Here is a 21,024-nt window from a genome sequence, read left to right on the forward strand (position 1 = left end):
ATAAATATAATTGGAGTCCCAGAAAAAGGGGGTGAGGCAGAAAAAATATTTGAAGAAATGGCCAGAATCTTTCCAAATTGGATGAAAACCATAAAACCAGGTTCTAAAAAGCTCAACTGACCCCAAGCAGAAATACATAAAGAAAACACCACCGAGGCACAGTATCATAATCAAATTGTTGAAAACCAATGACGAGAAATTCTTAAAAGCAGCCAGAGAGGGGGAAAAATTAAGTACAGGGGAACAAAAATAAGAAAACAATAGACCCAGCAGGTAACAGAACAAAAGTATTAAAAGAGAATGTCAACCTAAAATTCTAAATGTCCACTGATAGATGAATGGATAAAGAAGATATTTATATTATATTTATATTTATAATCTAAATTTATATAATATAAATTATATTTATACAATGGGATATTACTCAGCCATAAAAAAGAATGAAATAGTGCCATTTGCAGCAACATGGATGGACCTAGAGATTATCATACTAAGTGAAGTAAGCCAGACAAATACCATATAATATCGCTTATATGTGGAATCTAAAATAATGATACAAATGAACTTATATATCAATACAAAACAGAAACAGACCCACAGACACAGAAAACAAACTTATGGTTACCAAAGGGGAAAGGCGAGGAGGGATAAATGAGTTTGGGGTTAACATATACACACTACTATATATAAAATAGACAAACAACAAGGACCCACTGTATAGCACAGGGAACTATACTCAATATTTTGTAATAACCTATAAGGGAAAAGAATCTGAAAAAAAGATATGTATGTATGTATAACTGAATCACTTTGCTGTGCACCTGAAACTAATGCAACATTATAAATCAACTATACTTCAATTTAAAAAAAACACAAAAATATTTTTAAAATAAAATAAGGAAATTCTAAATCCAGTGATACTATCTTTCACAAATGGAGGTAAAATAAGGACCAAAAAAAAAAAAAAATCATACCTGCAACTATAAGAAATGTTAAAAGAAGTTCTCTAGGTATTAAAAAAAATGACATCAAATAAGAATCTGGATCTAGAGAAAGAAATAAAGAGTTCTGGAAACTGTACATGAATGGATATAAAAAGTGTTTTCCCTCATTTTTAATCTCTTTAACAAGATAACTGACTGCTCACTGGAAAAAAATAACAATGAATTGTGGTAATTATATGTAGAAATAAACCATATGTTAACAATAGAAGAAAGACTAGGAAGGGGAAATAGAAGGTTGTGTTGAAAGTTTTTCACACAATATGAAAAAGCTAATAGCCTTTAAATGTAGACTTGATAAGTTAGAAATACATAGTTTAAAACCCAAATAGACTATTAAAAAAAACAACAAAGAGTTATAGCAAATAAATCCATTGTAGAGATAAAAATAGAACCATAAAAAATTCTCAGTCCAAAATAAGGCAAAAAATTAGAGAAAAAGGAATAAGCAACAAATGAAACAATTAGTAAACAAATACGAAAATGGTAGATTTAAACCCAATAATACTGAAATCACATTAAATTTAAATGGCCTCCACATTTCAAATAAAAGTAGACATTGTCATACTTAATAAAAAAGCAAGACCCCATGAGATGCTATCTATAAGAAACCTATTTAAATATGAAGACATGGATAAGTTAAAAGTAAAAGGTTAAATAAAGGTATACCATACAAACAGTAATGAAGAGAAAGGTGGAGATGCTTGTGATAGTATTACAGAAAAAACAGACCTCAGAACAAGAAATATGATCAGGGGTAACAAGAGACCCTGCATAATGATAAAGGGTTCAAATCACCAAGAATATATACTAATCCTAAGTGTGTGTGCAAGTGATAACAGAGCATTAAAACACATGAAGCAAAAGCTGAGAAAACTGAAAAAAGAAATAGATAAACCTACAACTGGAAATTTCAACTGTCTTCTCTCAGTAATTGTTACTCTCATGAGAAAAGAGAAAACAAAGACTGAATATAAATGAACAGAGAGTGGACAACATCAAGCATTCCCATATACATATAACTAGATTACCAGAAAAAGGAGGTGGGATAGAAAAATACTGAAATCATATAAAGTACAGTCTCTGACATAACTGAATTAAATTAGAAATCAACAACTAAAAGATATTTGGAAAAATTTCAACTATTTGAATATTAAACATCACAGTTGTAAATAACCCATAGGTCAAAGAAACATAAGGGAGATCAGAAAATGTTTTGAACTAAACATTAAAACATAACATTTCAAAATTTGTGGGATACATCTAAATAAATGTTATTTATAACATTAAATAATTATATTAGAAAAGAATAAACACTTAAAATCAGTGTTACAAAGCTTCTACACAAAGAGATCTGAAGAGTAAGTTTAAAGAGTAAGTTGAGTCTAACATAAGCAGAGGAAAGGAAATAATACAGATAAAAGCAGAAATGAATGAAACAGAAGATGGATAAACACAATAGAGAAAAATCGATGAAACGAAAGCTAATTCTTTGTAGAGATCAGTAAAACTGATAAACCTCTAACAAGAAACATTAAAAAAAGAAAAAGAGGACACAAATTATTAGTAGCAGGAGTAAAAGAAGGGGACATCACTACAGATGCTACACATACTAAAGGGATTAAAATGATTATGAACAACTTTAGGCCAATAAATTCAACCACTTAAGTGAGGCAAAAAAAAAAAAAAAAAAAAACCCTAAAAAATATTAAGTACCAAAGTTCACTCCAGAAGAAACAGGCAACCTCAAATCTCTTAAGTTCTATAACTATTAAGAAATTCAGTTCATAGTTTACGTAATTTCCCACAAAGAAAATTCCCATATGGGTTCACTGGAAAGTTCGACCACATATTTAAGGAAGGAATAATACAAATTCTAAACAAATTCTCCCAGAATTAGAAGAGGAAAGAACATTTCCCAAATCATTTTATAAGGCTGTCATTACCCAGATCCAAAACTAGAGAAAAAAATTATAAGAAAAGAAACTATAGACAAACATCCTTCATAAACATATACACAAAAATCCTTAACAAACTATTAGCAAGCTAAATATAGTAATATATAAAAATAGCAACACATCATGGGAGTTTCCTGGCAGTTCAGTGGTTAGGACTCAGCGCTTTCACAGCTGTGGCCCGGGTTCAACCCCTGGTCGGGGAACTAAGATCTCGCAAGCCATGTGGCCAAAAATAAAAAATATAAAAATAAAAATAATAACATATCATGAATAAATGAAGCTTATTCCAGAAATAGAATAGTTACAGAAAACCAATCAGTGTAATTCCCTATACTAAGAGGAAAACAAAAATAAGAAAAATCATCTCCATAGATATAAATGCACTTTAAAATGTGATAAAATTCAATACCCACCTATGATACAAAATCTCAGCAAACTAGGAAGAGAAGGAAACTTTCTCAACCTCATAAAGGACATCAAAAACAAAAAACAAAAAACAAAAAAAAAACCAAGTTTACTGATCTGATAGAAATAAAAAGGATTATAAGGAAATACTATGAACAGTAGTATTCCAACAAATTAGATGACCTGGATGAAACAGACAAATTCCTAGAAAGACATAAACTACTAAAACTGATTCAAGAAGTAGAAAATCTGGATAGATCTATTAAAAAGACTGAATTAGTAGTCAAAACACCGACCATAAAAAAGAAAAGTAAAGGAAAGCCCAGGCTCAGATGGCTTCATCAGTGAATTCTATAATACGTTAAAAGAACCCTTCACAAACTCTTCTGAAAATAGAAAGGAGGGAACACTTCTCAATTCATTCTATGAGGCAGGTATTATTCTGATACCAAAACAGGACTAAGAAGTCACAAGAAAAAACAAACTATAGTCCACTATGCCTTATGAATATAGATACAAACATCCTTAATAAAATAGAGCAGACCAAATCCAGCAACATATACAACAGGTTATACACCATGATCAAGTGGTATTTATTCCAGGAATACAAGGTTAGTTCAACATACAAAAACCAACACCATATTAATAGAATAAAGGACAAAAACCACATGATAATTTCAATAGATGCAGAAAAATTATTTGACAAAAATCCAACACCCTTTCATGATAAAAACACTCAACAAACTAGGAATTGAAGGGAACTTTTTCAACTTGACAAAGGGCATCTATGAAAAACCCACTGCCAACATCATAGTTAATGGTTAAACATGAAAAACTTTCCTCTTAAAATCAGGAACAAGATAATAATGTCCACTCTATTTTATTCAACATGTATTAGAGGTTCTAGCCAGGTCAATGAAAGAAAAAAAGAAAGAAAGAATAAAAAAGAAAAGAAAAATAAAGGGCATCCACATGAATGGAAGAAGTAAAATTATCTCTACTTACAGATTACAGATGACATGACTGTGTGTGTAGAAAATCCTATGGAATACACACACACACACAACTATTAAAACTTATAAATAAGTTCAGCAAGTTTTCAGGATATGAGATCAATATACTAAAAAAAATCAATTATATTTCTCTACGTTAGCAATGAACACTCCAAAAATTAAATTAAGGAAATAATTCCATTTATAATAGCTTCTAAAAGAATAAAATACTTAGGAATAAATTTACAAAAGAAGTATAAGACTTGTACACTTAAAACTAAAAACATTATTGAAAGAACTCAAAGAAGACTTAAATAAATGAAGAGGCATCCCATGTTCAAAGACTGGAAGACAATATTGTTAAAATGGCAATATTCCCCAAATTGATCTAGATTCAACACAATCCCTATCAAAAGTCCTGCTGTCTTTTTTGCAGATATTGACAAGTTGAGCCTAAAGTTTATGTGACACAGAATAGCCAAAACACTCTTGAAGAAGAACAAAGTTGGAGGGCTTAGACTTCCCGATTTCAAAGCTGTTATAAAGTCACAGTAATCCAGACAGTGTGGTACTGGCACAAAAACAGACGTACAGATCAATGAAATAGAATTCAGAATCCAGAAATAAACCCTCACATTTACAGTCAACTGATTTTTGACAAGGGTGCCAGGACAATTCAATGGGGGAACAAATAGTCTTTTTAAAAATGGTGCTGGGACAACTGGATATCCACATGCAAAAGAATGAAGCTGGGCCCCTACCTCATACCACATACAAAAATTAACACAAAATGGAATACAGGCCTAAATGTAACAGTGAAAACTATAAAACTCTTACAAGAAAACAGAGGAGTTAAGTCTCTGTGACCTTGGGTTAGGCAATGATTTCTTACATATGACATCAAAAGCATAAACAATGAAAGAAAAAATAGTCGTCATCAAAAATTTTTGTGCTTCAAAGGACAGCATCAAGAAAGTGAAAAGACAACCTACAGAATGGGAGAAGATATTTGTAAATCATGTATCTACAGAGGCCTCGTATATAAAGATAAAAAGATCTCTTACAACTCAATAATAAAAAAACAAAAAAACCCAATTAAACAATGGGCAAAGGATCTGAATAGACATTTCTCCAAAGAAGATATTTAAATGGCCAATAAGCACATGAAAAAGTGTTCAACATCATTTGTCATCAGGAATACACAGATTAAAATCACAATGAGATATCCCTTAATGCACTAGAATGGCTATAATCAAAAAGTCAGATAATAACGAGCGTTATCAAGGATGTGGAGAAATTGGACCCCTCATACACTGTTGGTGGAAATGTAAAAATGGTGTAGCCACTTTAGGAAACAGTATGGCAGTTCCCTAAAAGGTTAAATATAGAGTGACCAAATGACCCAGCATTTCTACTCCTAGGTATCTACCTAGTAGTTAAAAGCACTGTAAAGCAATTATACTCCAATAAAGATGTTAAAAAAAAAAAAAAAGTCCACACAGGGACTTGCACTTGGGCATTCACAGCAGCTTTATTCGTAATAGCCCCAAACTGGAGACAGCCTAAATGTCCATTGGTAGGGGAACAGATAAACAAATTGTGGTATATCCAAACAATGAAATACTACTCAGAAATAAAAAGAAATACTGATATCACAGAACAACATGGATGAGTCTCAAAAGTATGCTAAGTGAAAGAAGTCAGACACAAATGACTAAATATCATATAATTCCATTTATACAAAATTCCAGTAAAGGCAAAACTATAACAAAAGAAAGCAGACAGTGGTTGCCAGGGTGGGGGCCTGGGAAAGGGACTTGCTGCAAAGGGAACTTTTTGGGTTGATGGTAACACTATACATTGTGATTGTGATAGTGGTTAAATGACTATGCGTTTATTAAAACCCATCAAACTGTACTCTTAAAATTGGTGAATTTTATTTATGTAAATTATATCTCAATAAATCTGATTTTAAAATAGACTGAAAAGAAACCATTAAAAGAGTAACAGTTGGGCTTCCCTGGTGGCGCAGTGGTTAAAAATCCACCTACCAATGCAGGGGACACGGGTTCGAGCCCTGGTCCGGGGGGATCCCACATGTCCCACGAGCCTGCGCTCTGGAGCCTGTGAACCACAACTGCTGGCCCTCGCGCCTAGAGCCCGTGCTCCTCAACAAGAGAGGCCACTGCGGTGAGGGGCCCGTGCACCGCGGCGAGGAGGGGCCCCCGCTCGCCTCAACTACAGAAACGCCCGCGTGCAGCAACGAAGACCCAGCGCAGCCAAAAATAAAAAAAACAGAAAAACAAAAAACCATTCACTTTATAGCAGTACACCACATATACTCAATAAATATTTGTTAAAAAAAAAAAAAAGTAACAGTGGGTAACTTTGAGTAGTGAGATTATGGCTGAGTCTTCATTTTGTAATTTCTCTGCATTTTCCCAATTTCCTTTAATGAATAGACCTCACGTGTAAAAAAGAGAAACACAAATTTTAAAATGGAAACCAGCAGCCATTCTTACTGACTTTCTAGAGTATAGAGATTTGGAAGCCCTGGATTTGAACCAGACTTTGGGTGGCTGAGTATTATAACCTTGAGTTAGGCACTTCAATTCTCTAGGGCTCAGTTTCCCCTCCTCCTTCCAAAATCCTGGGGCTGGGCAAGCTGCAGGGCGATTCCCTCATTTTCTGCCTTTCTGCAAGGCTTGAAATCGGGATTACTCAACCTCTAATTAGATAATGATGTCTAGCATGGCTTATTAAAAAAAACTTTTTTTCTCCTTATCTCACAGATAATGCTGCTAAATGGGTGAGGTACTCAGTAAATGCTCTATAGCTTGAGCTGGAAACAAGGTTTACTCAGTGTGGCTAACCCTACGTACCACAGATACACATGCTCACACAAGCACAGATACACAAACATCTGTAAAGGGCGGGACGCAAAGCTGGAATAAAGGCTGTCTCCCAAGGAGGGACCAGTTGCGGGAAGAAGAAAGCAGTTGTCTCTAGCAGGGGATGGAAAAAGAGAAACCTGCATTATTCAGTCTTATTTTAGAATGTGCCATAGCCCTTAATACTTTACATACATCATCTCCAGAACCCTCACCCAGCCTGTGGAGAATGGTGATGAGCCTACTTTACAGATGAGAAGACCAATGCCCAGAGAGGTGAAGTAGCTCAAAGGGATTAGAAATTAAATGTGGCCATTCCCAAATCCTACCACTCTGAGTTGCCAACTTGTTTGCCTCCTGGGAAAGTCCCCAGGCCTCACTTAGCTGCAGTCCCCCCCTTTTCAGCTGTACTACCTGAAAAGAGGCTAGAAGAGATGACCTCTGAGGGGGCTTCCCCCATCCCTAATCCTCCACCCCATCTACCCTGCTAAAGAGGGTGGTTGTTGAGAGCACCGGCTCTGGAGTTCATGGGAGGGTCAGAATCCTGGTCTGATACTGTGGCTGCAGAGCCTTGGGCCAGTTACTTAGCCATTTTATTTTATTTTGAAATTTACACATTTTATTAAAAGAACAAAAAATAAACAACACAGAAATAGCACACTAAAATGAATTGCATAATTCACACTTCTAAACACAAACAAGCAAAACAGCACTATAACTTGGAAAAAAATCAAAAAAATCAAAGCATCTGCCCTGCTGATAGCAGTTGAGGAAATGAGCTATTGCATTCTGGAGGCAAAACATTATGGAAACAGTTTATATTTATTAAATATTATGATCATTATTTAAACCATTAATTGTTGCACAGGACTAATAATTTTCTTATTGATAAGTAATTTTTAACTGACATTTTTCTGCCCAAAATATGTGCTTCCATTTTCTATACTTAGCCCTTTTAACCTCAGTTTCCTTATCTATAAAGGCGAGCTAATATGGACACAACTCAGAGGGATGTTCTGAGGATCAAATGAGCTAATACGTAAGAACTCAAACAATGTGAGGTACTTTTTACGAGCCATGCAACTTTGGGCCAGCGATTATGTTCTCTGAGCCTCAGTTTCTTCATCTGTATAATGGGGATGATAATGCCAACCAGCTTGTTGAGGAGCCCTGACGCAATAACCAGGCCTGACACACAGTAATCGCTCACTAAGTGTCAGCTATCTTTAGTATTATTGCTGCCAAAACCTGCTCCTAAACTGTCACCAGGGGCCAGGCAGGTTTTCCTACAGCGCAGAAAGGAAGTTTATTAGCGGGAATTACCCTGTGCCATTCAGCAGCCTCTTAATGAGATTGCTGTTATTCGAGGCTGATCCCCCTTATCAGCAGCGCTGTGAACTGCGCAGATCATGACGCTTAATTTCTCTCTATGGAGTCAATCCTTTAATCCCGACTCAGCCTGGCTGGGATTCAGCCTGGCTTTGCACTGGATTGCGGGCAAGGCATTCTCTGCCAGCACTGAACCAGAACAAAGCAGCCCAAAGCTCTTCTCGGAAAACAAGTTGGGATGCTTGGGGGAGGTGGGGCACCCACAGGCGCACCCTTGATTTGCATGTTAATGGCCTCCGCCCAACTGCCTGAGGGACAGAGAAGCACTGGCACCCAGACTCTTCCCTAATTAGGGCTCAGCTTCCAGAGCTGGCAGAGGGGCAGAGGGTTTCAGAGGAGAAGGGAGCAGAGACAGGGCCCTGGGGGTCTCGGGTCCAAGCGCTGTGCTCAGGCAGTTGTCCCCAGCAGCCTTCTAACTTTGGCTACTGGTTCCCCACGGGGTCAAGTCTAAGTGCTCTGAGTGCGTTCAAGGCCTTCCCTCGTGCAGGATGGCTGACAGCAAAGGCAAGCTGGAGGTGTGAGACACGTGAAGACGGAACCTTGGCGTAAGGAGGACAGCTGGAGATTGCAGGTCTGTGTGCCCTTGTTTTAGAGATGGAGACTCGGGGTGGGGGTGGGGGGGAACGACAAAGTTTCCTGCCTGAGGTCACATGATATAGAGACACATCGGTTAGAGAGGACTGGAACTCACGTGTCATGAGAGTCGATCCAGCTCTGCACTGATTTTATTTTATTATTCTTATTTTTAAATTTTTTGGCCGTGCCGCGCAGCATGTGGGATCTTAGTTCCCCGACCAGGGATTGAACCCGCACCCCTTGCATCGGAAGCACATATTCTTAACCACTGGACCACCAGGGAAGTCCCTGCACTGATTTTAATGAGTACATTAGAAATAAATTATCTCCCTCCCACCCAAAATCATGCAAGTTGGTGCCTAGTGTACAGCAGATACCCAACAGATATACGCTGCATAAATGAATGAATGAAGAGGGGTCACACTAACAGAACAGCACCTGCCTGAAGAGCGTCTCTCCCTGTAATACTCTGTGCTAGTCAGGCCAGACCTGGAAGGTGATATGAAAGATTCAGAAACCTAAGAGAGAGACAAGCAATAACTAACAACAACAACCACAGTGACAGCAGCTAAGCAAACACTCAGTCTCTTTCCTGGTCAGCTCCTCTTTGGCCTTTACTGAACCACCGTCTGTGTCAGGCGCTTTTCTCACATCACCTCCAATGCCTCCAGAGGATCACCCTGTGGGAAGGGTGGCAGGGTCAGGGGAGCTGTCTCCCCCATGTTCCCATTTCCCTTGTCGGGCTGTCCCTGGGCAGGGCTCTGGAATTTGAGCATATATGTGTCAATTGTGGTCTGAAGTGGTAAAGAAGGAAGTGTGCCTCTCTCCCCGCCCATCAGTCAGAGAGAGAGGACTCTGTGACCCAGGGGAGGATGGAGACACAGGAAGGAAGGAGTCTGGGTCCCTGAATCTCCACGTGGAAGGCCGTGTGCATTAGGCTGTGATGTGGCTGAGAAGGAAGTGGTTATGTCAAACCACTGAGAATTTGGGATTTACCTGTTAACAGCAAACGGTGTCTGCCTGCCTAAAACAGAGATTAGATCAGAAATCAGATCAGCTCGGTGCTTTGTGACCACCTAGAGGGGTGGGATAGGGAGGGTGAGAGGGAGATGCAAGAGGGAGGAGATATGGGGATATATGTATACGTACAGCTGATTCACTTTGTTATACAGCAGCAACTTACACACCATTGTAAAGCAATTATACTCCAATAAAGACGTTAAAAAAAAGAAAAAAAGAAATCAGTGCTACTATGACCAAAACCTAAAATTGGAGGCTGGTGGTCTAGTGAGGGAGCTGACATTGTAAGCCGGACAGATGGCAAAACAGCTGATAAAAAGGGTGTCCAGACAGCAGACTCCTAGCTGTGGCTCTACAGCAGCAGTTCTCAAAGTGTGGTCCCCGGACAAGCTGGGTGTGTGTGGCCTGAGGACCTGTCAGAAATGCGGGTCCTGGGCCCCGCCCTAGACCCACGCGTCTGAAGTTCAGAGTGCGGCCTAGAAATCGGTGCTGTCACCAGCCCTCCTGGTGACTGATGCACGCTCACGTTTGAGGACTGCTGCTTCGGGGGTATGACCGCGAAAGCAATGGGGCTCGCCCCAGGCTGCCCCGGGCTGAGCCCTCTCCGCTGCCCTCCCCTTCCTCCACTCACCTGGGTCTCAAACCACACTCAACCCTCCACACCTCCACGACTTCTGTCCTGCTCAGCTCCTGTCTGGCCTCTAGGCTCCGGGCAGAGGTCACCATTTCTGGAAGCCTTCTTCACCTCCGACCCCCTCTCTGGCTACGCTGCCACCAGGCCAGCTGCCCCCGCAGGGCGCAGACCACGCTGAGTTACAATGGACTAACCAGGGCTCCCATGTCCTGTGATTGTTTCTTGGGATAGCGGCCGCAGGCTGGCCCTGGCCGTCCCTGCCTTTCGCAGGATCTGAGGGTGGGAGGGATAAGGGGGGCTTCAGTACCCCGCCCCCGTCCACCGTGGGACCCTTACCCGCGTGGGACTGCATGTGCTCCAGCAAGTTGTTGTAGAACTGGAACTGGATTCCGCAGGCGCCGCACGTGTAGGGCTCTGCAGGGAGAAACGGAGCAGCCGTTTTAGGGGCAGCACGAACCCGGATGCCTTTCTGCTGGGCCGCAGGCAGCTTTGGAACTGGGCACCCAGATACACATGGGGGCTGTGCACTCAGGGCTCTGGGCCTGTCTGCCCCCCTGTCACTAGCTAGTGAGGGAGAGGCTGGGCGGGGGAAGGAGCAATGGAGAGAGGAAGACTGGCAGGTAAAGACCGCCGAGTGCAGTCAAGAGGCATTTATCGAGTGCTCACTGTGTGCCACACTGTTCTGGGCGCTGGGGATAACACTAAGGGACCAAGAGCTCTCTCAGGGCGGAGACCACGTCTTATTTGTTCCACAGCCCACCTCTCAGCCGGTGGAAGCACACAGACGGCAGTTTGCTGAGTGAACAAATGAATGAACGTATGAATGAACCAAAAACAACATAATGGACATGGAGGGCAGTAAAGAGGAGAGAAGGGGTGAGAGAAAGGGTGAGAAGTGGAGAAACACAGAAGAGCTAGAGAAGCAGGGATAAGACAGGAAAGGGAAGAGGAGCGGGCCGGAGGGCGGCAAGAATGAGAGCACAGAGGAACGGGAGCACGCGTGCCCAGCAGAGGGACGCGGAAGGAAAAAGAGAGAGAGAAGAGAGCAAAAACGAGTAGGGAAAAGAGAGCAGGAGGATGGCGGAGATGCGCTCGGAAGAGGCGTCCTGAGGCTGCCCCCGTGAGCAGGAAGGGGAGGCTTTGTTCCAGCAGGGCTGGGGGTGGCAGAGTCAGGCCGCCCATGGTCACAGCTCTGCCCGACACCTGTCCAAACTCCTCCACCCGCCTGGGCTGGGTCTCCCTGTGCCTCCATCTCCTCCACCTGGGTCTACCTGGGAGGGCGGCCCAGGTCTGATGCTCTGGGGAGGTCCTGAACGTGTGGCTGGCTGAGTTCATTCCCTGCCCTGCCTCGCCCTCTCCAGCCCCCCGACGGGACCATCACTTACTCTGTAGGAGAGGGAAAGGATTGGAAATCAGGGGACTTGCAGTTTCTGCAAAAGAGAAACAGTTTAGCTAAGTCTCTTCTGGTTCTGGTGCTCGGAGATGACAGTCATTACTTCTGTCCTTAGGAAGTAGTGAGCCAGATGGGCTCTCGGAGGAGGAGGGAGCAGCTGGGGTGGGTCTGGGGCACGGGCAGGGCGAGATCAGCCGGGGCCATCCCTCCAGGACACCCCCAACTTTCAAAAAGTGAGCCCGCAGAGCACTAAGGAGAAAATATCCACGCGTGGCTGCCTGGTTCAGGAGAGGGAGCTGGAAGCTGCTTCTAGGTCCTGGCACCGGCATGGTACTGTCTGGCACCAGACACCAGAGCGGCCAAGGGAGGGCTGCACTTTGAGGGCTTCTGTCTGGTGGCAGCTCCCAGCGCTTCCTGGCGTTGTCAGGTGAGCCTCACAGGCAGGAGGCGGCAGAACGGGGCCAGACGGACGACGCCGGGAATCCTGGCTCCACCACTCACAAGCTGGGGACCTGGGGCAACAATCAACCTCTCCTGAGCCTCAGTTTCCTCATCCAAAAAGTGGGGATAACAGTAACACTGACCCTCACTGGGCTGTGCTAAGAATGAAAACAGGTTAAGACACATACAGCTCTGAACACGTGCCAGGCACACAGTAAGCGCTCAATAAATGGTGGCTGCCGGCGGGAGCAGCGCTTCACACTGTCATTCCCAATTCTGAACATCGGCTCTGGTGGAAGGAGAGGCAGGGGGCGCAGCCTCGCTGGCTGAGAACAAAGGCTCCCAGGAGACCGTGGCTTCAGTCCTGGCTCTGCTGCTTATTCCTGTGTGGCCTTGGGGCAGTCACGCCAGCTCTTTAAGGCTCACCTTTTGGAGGGGCTGAGTGGGTTATAGTTTCCAAAAGGATGAAGCAGTTTGGAAAAGTCGACATGCTCTCTACGGTTTAAAGGATCGTGGCAACATTCTCGGGGTCCCCACGGCACACCTCACTCCCTTTCTTGGAGCACTTATTCATCAAATCACTTGGTTTACTTAAAAAAACAACCACCTCCAAAACAGCCTACCACGTGAGTGTGTAAACTCTGCAGGGCACCCTCTGAATATTCCCCACCACAGGGACGTGTGTGCCATTCCCATTCCACAGCAGAGGTGAAATTGAGAGGCGAGCTCAAGTCACCAGCTTGTAGATGGTGGAGCTGGGGTCAAGCCTTGGCCGGAGCTCAGATCACTGTGAGGAAGCTTGCATGCGCAAGTCTGCGCTCCTGGATGTTTCATAAAGCCCCTGACTGGTGGTCAAGCCACGTGCATCATCTGTCTGCACCCAGGCAGTGCCCAGCACGGTGCTGAGCACAGGCCAACACCTAATCTGGTGAATTAAACTTTAACTGAGCAAAAAAGTGAGTGATGGCTTACCTTAGTATAAAGGAAGTATCAAAATCATTTTTACACCCTGCCCTGGCTGGCACTGTGCAGACCAGCTTGCTGTGCCTTTCTCGGGCAGAGGCTGCTTGTGATCACGCATGGCTCCGCCAGGCTGGCCCCAGGTCTGGCTCGGGACAGTGGCTTTTGGCTGCTCTAAGGTGCTCTAGGGCTCTGCTAGAGTCCTGCAGGAGGCAACCACCAGGGGGCGCCAAAACACCACTGGGAACCTCAGGCAAGCCTACTTGGGCTGGTACGGGCTGGAAGGGAACCTTTGGATGTTCCCATGTCCAAAAGGGGACCAGAACTTGGGGCCTCCGGCTCTTAGGCCACAGCTCTCTCTACTGTACCCGCTTTGCTTCTTCTGGGAAAAAAAAAAATGGCTGTGATGTTCATCCTATAAATGTAGCAATGGCTCAAAGGGGGCCATCCGAGTCAGTATATCACACATGTCATGGGGCAGGGGAGTTCCTCTCTCCATGGGGAAGAGACAAAGAGGATCCATAGTCCCGGAGATGCTCCTGAGGCCCGGAGGGATGACCCTGGAAAAAAGGGCCCCTCCCACTTCTGCTGGGCTCTGGCCGCCCTCTAATTCTCTGCCCTCAGCTTCCTCCAAACACCCTGCCCCATCACGCACCACAAAGATCCCGGAGCGGATTGAGGCGGCAGCACAGGGTGACCGTCATGGGGCACACTCACCGCTGGAGTTTTGGGAACTGCTATTCGTCTCTTCAAAGTGGTTTTGTGCTTTGCCTTCTACCCTCCGACTGAAAGCGCTTTCTGCTGGGTGGGGAGAGGAGAGAGCAAGGAAAAACCACGGTGATTGGTCAGCAACAGGTCCAAAGGGAGGCGCATGCCAGAGGGGGCTTGGGAGGCCAGGGACGTGGGAACCGCCCCGGCCCCTGGGCTGGGTGAGTGCCTGAGGCTTTATGCTCGGGAACCAGCAGAGTGATGGGCTCCAGAACCCCAAACCCCAAACTTGCAGCTCCTCAGGCTCACCTGAATTGCCTGATACCTTGTCAGGATCCCAGGAGGTCCCCGACAGTGCCCAGGGTGGGTGGAGGTCCAGGCATTGAGGGAACGTGTGTGGGATGTGGGCGCACTCATGACCTCCAACTGATCGAGTAGATGGCACACAGGCCAGGGTCTCCCATCTTTGACCCCTGGGGAGCCACACGTGACACTAAGTAATCTGGATCTGCCACTCGCTACTTGCTCTGCCAGATTCTGCTGACACAGGCCCCGCCAAGGAGCAGGGAGGGTGACAGACTGTTTTCTGGCGGTGGCTCTGGCAGAGCAGGAGGGCCAGAGAGCGGAAGGGGTCCCTGGGTGGCAGAGAAGTCATGATAGGCTGAGCCAGGGTAGCCCCACACCCTGGGAGGCCAAAGACCAGGTGAGGTCTGCTCGGGGTTCATCGGGGGCAAGGGACTGGCTCCCTGAGTGATTCTGGAGCGTCTCCACTGACGCGCCTTCCTGAGTGGCTCGTCTTCTCCCAGAACTCTCTGTAAATCCCGGAGTCAGAGAAAGGGTCCAACCAGGTGGGAAACACCAACGTTCTGTCTCGAACGTCTGAACCAGAAGGTGATGGCTTTTCCAAGCTGCTCATTGGGGATGCTGGATGCGCCATGATATAAAGGCTTCTGGGAACAAGTCAATCTGGGATGAGCAGCTGACCCGGCAGCCTCTTTCTTAAGGAGAAACAGACTGCATGAGGTATCAAAGGCTCTGAGAAGTTCCACCAGAGAGAGACCCATCTAGCTTCACTGAACCCAACTTTCTTCTGAAATATAATCGGCCACTGAAGCCCATTTAAAAATATGAGATTCCTTAACATCCTTCAAAAATGGTGATTGTGGGAACCCACTTTGGGAAATGCCATTGTCACCCAGGCCACACTATGCCAGGAGGGCAAGCGCTCAGACTATGGGGGCCGGGGTTCCAGACGATCACTGGGGTGATGGGAAAGGAAGCCACAGGTGGCTCCTACAGGCCCCGCTCAATTCCCCTGCCCCCGACTCTGACAGTGCCTCCTGATGCAGCCTCCTTTTTGCAGAGGCTGTTGACAACATCACACACAAGACCCTCTCTTCTAACTGTGTCTGTAAAATGCCTGGACTGAGAGCTACACACCTGCCCACTTCAAGATCCCATCTGTAAACTGGCAAAGAAAGCCCCTCAATTCTTTACCTAGGAAAAACGGGGGGACTCTTATTTACGAAGCACCTACTATGGGCCAGGCACTGGTCCAGATGCTTTACATCCACATAATCCTCCAATCACCCTATGAGGTCCACGCTGTCATTCCCATCTTATAGGTGAAAACCCAGAGAGAGTGAGGTTGTCAAGTTCCTGGGGCTAAGCTCCTAACCCTTTAAGATGGCAGAATAAGGAGATTTCATTCTTGGGACAGATGCTTCCTTTTTAAAAAAAGCTGGGGCAGGGAAGTGGTTCCTTTCTCCATCTTAACCCTCATGCATGCAAGGGATGGTTACCCATCTGTGGAGGATTTTCGTGCAGCCTGACCAACAGATTGGTACAATTCAGCACAACTAAGGTTACAAACTCTTATAATTAGCCTCCTATGGCTCAGCTGATAAAGCAGATTTTGTTCAGCTATCCCTGCTATAGGCACCTCTGGCTGAAAACCAGCGAGCGGCTCCACAGGGGACATCCCCGCGCAGGCACACACACACACACACGCACGGGAGTGGCTGCCTATTCTAGCATGACGGGGGCAGTGATGACTTCCAGCTCCAACACGCAGGCTCCGGCTCACAACCTGCTGTCCCCTGACCTGCGCAGCTAGTAATCCAGGTGTGACGCCCACCACAAGTCTTCCAGGTCACATAAAGGCAGCCAGAGGCAAGCCCCATCGCTTGCTGATGCTTACTTGGTGACTCTGGGATCTGAGAGCTGCCACAGACCACACAGGCCCTACAGGCAGTTCTCTGCAGAAACTGCAGATGCAAAAACTTCCAGCCACAAGGTCGAGAGTAAAATCAAGATCTGAAAGCCGTGATCCCATTATTTAGTTGAGCCAGTATCTACCACCAATAAGTTCGTGATGACCAGCCTGTTTAACTGATTTATAACTACTGTTGCCAAAAAACAATGGCTACTAGCTCTTCTCTACACAGTAGCTGAAAACCATTACCTTCAAAGTTGCTTAACTACTTACTCTCCTTTCGGGAGATCTAAGCACAATAAGCACAGCTTCAAACATTTTTAAGAACCACATCCTTGCTCCTGATCAGCCTTCTGAACCAGAGTAAAGGCGAGCACAACTCATCACGTGGCTGTAATCGGTCCAGCCCCCTGGTTCATTTGAGTGAGTTCTCAGTTTGACCACTTGTACATTTAATGGATAACTCTGGGCCTCTTAAGGGCATCTGAAAGGCCCGTAGTCCCAGAATGACCAAGTCATCACTCTACCCTACATCCCACGTATCTAGGCAGGAGGCCCAAGGCTCTTTCCATCCGGTGTGAATCAGGATTCCTGATTAGCTGGTACTCAGCACACAGTGTGTCTTATCAGTTTTCCCCGATAACTGCTAAGAAATGGCTGGTGTGCACCTTTCACTGCCTGTTCACCCTTCCAGAGTCTGAGCCCTTTCTGCGTAGACTCAGACAACACTGGAGCGGGCATCCGCTGGCTTCCTGCTGGGCTATGGCTCGTGGAGGGGTTTCCTGAACAGTGAGGTAGAGGGAGGCCAAGAGAACAGAGCTCCCAGCCAAACACTCTTCTTCACGGAGAGCAGCTCTTCGTAGAAATGAGTTTTTAGACTGGGTTTTCTGAAAAATGGGGGATGCAAACTCATGCCAAGAGGGTCCAGGCAGGTGACGTAAATGGATGAACTGGGCTGGATGTGAGACAGACAACAGTGTGATCACAATGAGACATGGCACCTGCCACGTGGCCACTGTACTGGGGAGGCAGGAGGGAGCGGTGGGGATTGTGGAAAACGGGAGAGCACACACACTACTGAAGGAGGCAGCTGTGGCTCGGCCCCAAGGCAATTGCTGCCCTGAGGAAAGTGGGCCCAGGACTGCCAGATCTGACTCTTCAATGTAAGCTAGAAATCAAAAGTTTCATATAAAAATCTCCTAATGTTCAAATGTTGGCAATTAATTTAAAAGAATTTAAAACCCCTTAGGCCATGACTTGGGGAGAAAAATATTCTCCTACTTAAAAAAATTAGTTTGCAAACCATCTTGTACAACCCTCTGATTTAGGGTAAGAAAACCTAGACTCAGAGAGGCTAGGTGGCTTGCCGTGGTCACAGAGCCAGCCTGAGGCAGAGCCGGGACCCAGATTCGTCCCAGAGAGCTAGGGACCACCACCCTCGCTCTTGCAAGGGAACAATGACCCCGGGCACAGCTGTGGCAGGTGGGGAGAAGGGTGGGGAGTGGAGGAAGTGTGAGGGTAACATAGGCCATTGGTACCTGCAGTTGCCTTGCTTGCCGGAGATCCCGAATTTGGAGTGCGGAACGTCGGGGTTTGGGTGGCTGGAGGGGTGCGGTGTAAGAGGGTGGCGCATCGGACCACGGAGGCCGGAGCCTTTTTCCCCGACTGGTTCGTCTGGGTCTTCGCTGCCACGAAGCGTGGAGACGGGGAGACCTCTGGATGCGAACACTCAGAGCCCGTGTCTGGATCGTCCGGTGGCTCCCACCCGGGGGCGGTACCTGAGAGGGTCACGCTCTCAGTTGCCGAGGGCGCTTGGAGCCAACCAAGTACGTGGCCTCTCGGGCCACAGACCCCTACGCTCAAGGGCCAAAACTTCTTGGTCCAGAGAGAGCAAGGGCTCTGGCTCCCACCTGGAGCCTGAGAAAGTCTGGGAGTCTAGAACCTTCCCCTGCTTCTCCTCGAGGGAAGCCTGATCGCCAGCTCACACTCAGCATTACCTGGAGGGCACTGACCAGCCCACTGGCTGCGTCACCCATAACCCTTGACCAACCCAGGCTCTGCGTGTCTAAGAACTCGGCCTGTGACCCGTGCTTGGGGCACTTGCATTAGTCAACCCAGGCTCAAATGCATTTTCTAAAATGTTGACTCCTAAGCCTCTTTTCCTTCCAAGGCAGGCTGGCTCAGCAGTAATGAGAGACGACAGAGAGGCAGAGACGTGCAGGGTTGACTGATGGGGGAGGGGAAGAGCAGAGGGCCCAATGTCACCCCACGGTTTTAGGGGAAGGGGCTCGTGGCGCTCCTGGGCACTGCCTGGGATTGACAATCTCAGGGGACAGTGCTCGACCCAACGCCTGACGCTTTAATGGAAATCAGTGCAGCAGCTCCCTGGTGGGGTTAGGGGCAGCTTGTGTCACCATTTCCCACACCTCCTGCCTCCCTTGCCCGCCTTCTCTGCAGAAACTGGGGTTACTGAGAACAGGGGTGGGGGGCCCTGACCCTCAGCGGGTCTCCAGCTCGGCTGGTCTCAGGTGGCAGCCTCCTGCACACTGCCCAGAGACGTAGTTACCGGGGTGGCAAGCCCGTGAATGTGGCCACAGTGCCACCTTCCAACCGAAAGGGGAGGCAGTGGTTTCACTCAACTGCAACTCTCCCCGGAGGGCAAGAGTGGACCAGACGGCAAGAGAAGGGACCCCTCCGGGGCTGACCGGGGGCTCATGGAACCCACCGGCACTGGGAACATCTCGAGGGCACCACCTTGTCGCAGAGCCTGGCCGGAGCCTGGGAAGGACCCTGCCCTGCTGCCTGCCTCAGGGGCAGAGGAGAGACCTTCTTACACCCCTGCTCCCAGGGCAGTGTCCATCCTGGGCACCAGACGCTGTGCCCATGGCTCTCATAGCCAAAATAAACGGGCGCTCCCTGACCCTCCACCTCTGCCCACTCCTGGCCGGTGAGGAAGCCCAGGCCCAGAGACGCAGGAGTCAGGGCCTTGTTCAAGGTCACACAGGACCCGAGGCCCTGAGGTGAGCTCAGAAGACTCAGGCTGGCCCCCCTTGTCCCTTTGGGATGGTCGCTGCCTTTCCACCTCAGTAGCGGCCAGATGCCAGGAGCTGGGGATGGGGAGTCCTTTGGTTGTGGCCCCGTAAGCAAGCTCTCACCTGCCCCACTCAAGCCCCAGGAGGAATCCCCCAGGCTGTCTGCGGAGAACACAGGTGTCCCTCGCTACTCCTCTTCCCCGCCACCCCACTCTCCAGATTCTCACTTTCTCAATCAGGAACTGGAGAGGGGTGGGTGGGGAAGGATACCTACACATGATCCCCCTTTCTCCCTCCCTCCCTTTCAGAGTGAAGGACCTTGAAGGTCCCGAGTTCAACCGGAAGAGTGGCTCATCTCACAATTCTCGATTTTTTTTTCCTTAGCCATAGGATAAACCTACACATCAAACTTTGAGGGAGGCGTCCAGCATCCCATTTCTGATTTCTCCCCTGTCTCCCTGAAGCACAGTTTGGGGACCACAGCTTGTGGTTCACTGTTTAACGGAACCAGCACTGAGTGTGCGGTGAGCCTGACCCACCTCTGAATCCCAGGTCTGTCACCTCCGGCTTCTGTGGTCTTGGACTCTTTACTTCCCCTCTTGGCCTCAGTTTTCCCACCTCACCTCCACTGATGAGAGCAGGACAACCCATCTCTGCACTACCAACCTCACAGGGATTTTGTGAGGATCCGTACAGGTCACGGAAGCACCTTGAATGGTAAACTACTCTTCAAATGTAAAACAGTTATTAATGGTATGTTTTAGGAATAAGGAAACCAAGGCCCAGAATGGTTAATAAGTTTACAGCCACACAGAAAGTTAGTGCCAGGATGGGACAGGGGCTCAAGCCTGCCAGCTTCTCAAGGAGGTCTTTGCACAGGCTATGTGGTCCCCTTAGGCACTAACACACCCCCGGGCACCTGGGCACAAGGGACAGAGAATTTCTGAGCAATAAACAGAGCATGTTGCTTCCCCTCTTAGGCCTCGTCTCCACCTGCAGAATGGTTTCTAGGAGACCCTCTGGATCAGATCTTTTCATGGTCTGTGACCCTGCTGTCAAAATCCTGGCATTCTGTGTGGGAAAGCCCCTCTTTCCCTGTGGCAGGGAGCTCAGGACACCCAAAAGCACATGATACAGTAAACCCTCGGGCATCACCTGCTTGCCCTGGACCCTTGCCTGGGACCTGCCCACTCCTTGCCCTCTCAGTCTACCCCTCTCTCTTCCAAGTTTCATGGCCTTTGCTCATGGTATTCCCTCTGCCTGGAATGTTCTTCCCTCCAGTTTCTGCCTGGATCACTATTGCTGGTCCTACATACCTCCACCTAAACATCACTTCCTCTGGAAGCCCTCCCTGATACCCAACCTGGTCATTTATCTTTCAGTCGCCTCCCTTCTTCCCTTCCAAGATC

At 46.6% G+C, this 21,024-nt stretch overlaps 1 protein-coding gene across 9 annotated transcripts in view; it reads right to left on the reverse strand.

Annotated features, from left to right (window-relative positions):
* ZNF618 (zinc finger protein 618) overlaps positions 1-21,024 on the reverse strand; it is a 182,092-nt gene that overhangs the window by 10,848 nt on the left and 150,220 nt on the right. For 3 of the 9 annotated variants that reach the window (XM_061200054.1, XM_061200056.1, XM_061200052.1), the window contains 4 exons: positions 18,122-18,361; positions 14,378-14,461; positions 12,252-12,296; positions 11,203-11,280 (listed from right to left, as the gene is read on the reverse strand). In XM_061200054.1, coding sequence (XP_061056037.1) covers positions 11,203-11,280; positions 12,252-12,296; positions 14,378-14,461; positions 18,122-18,361 — 447 coding nt within the window. The remainder of the gene's footprint in view (positions 1-11,202; positions 11,281-12,251; positions 12,297-14,377; positions 14,462-18,121; positions 18,362-21,024) is intronic. The other 6 variants (XM_061200057.1, XM_061200055.1, XM_061200053.1 and 3 more) reach the window with 5 other exon arrangements.

The sequence above is a fragment of the Eubalaena glacialis genome, chromosome 9, assembly GCF_028564815.1.
Source record: "Eubalaena glacialis isolate mEubGla1 chromosome 9, mEubGla1.1.hap2.+ XY, whole genome shotgun sequence".
Classification (NCBI taxonomy): Eukaryota; Metazoa; Chordata; class Mammalia; order Artiodactyla; family Balaenidae; genus Eubalaena; species Eubalaena glacialis.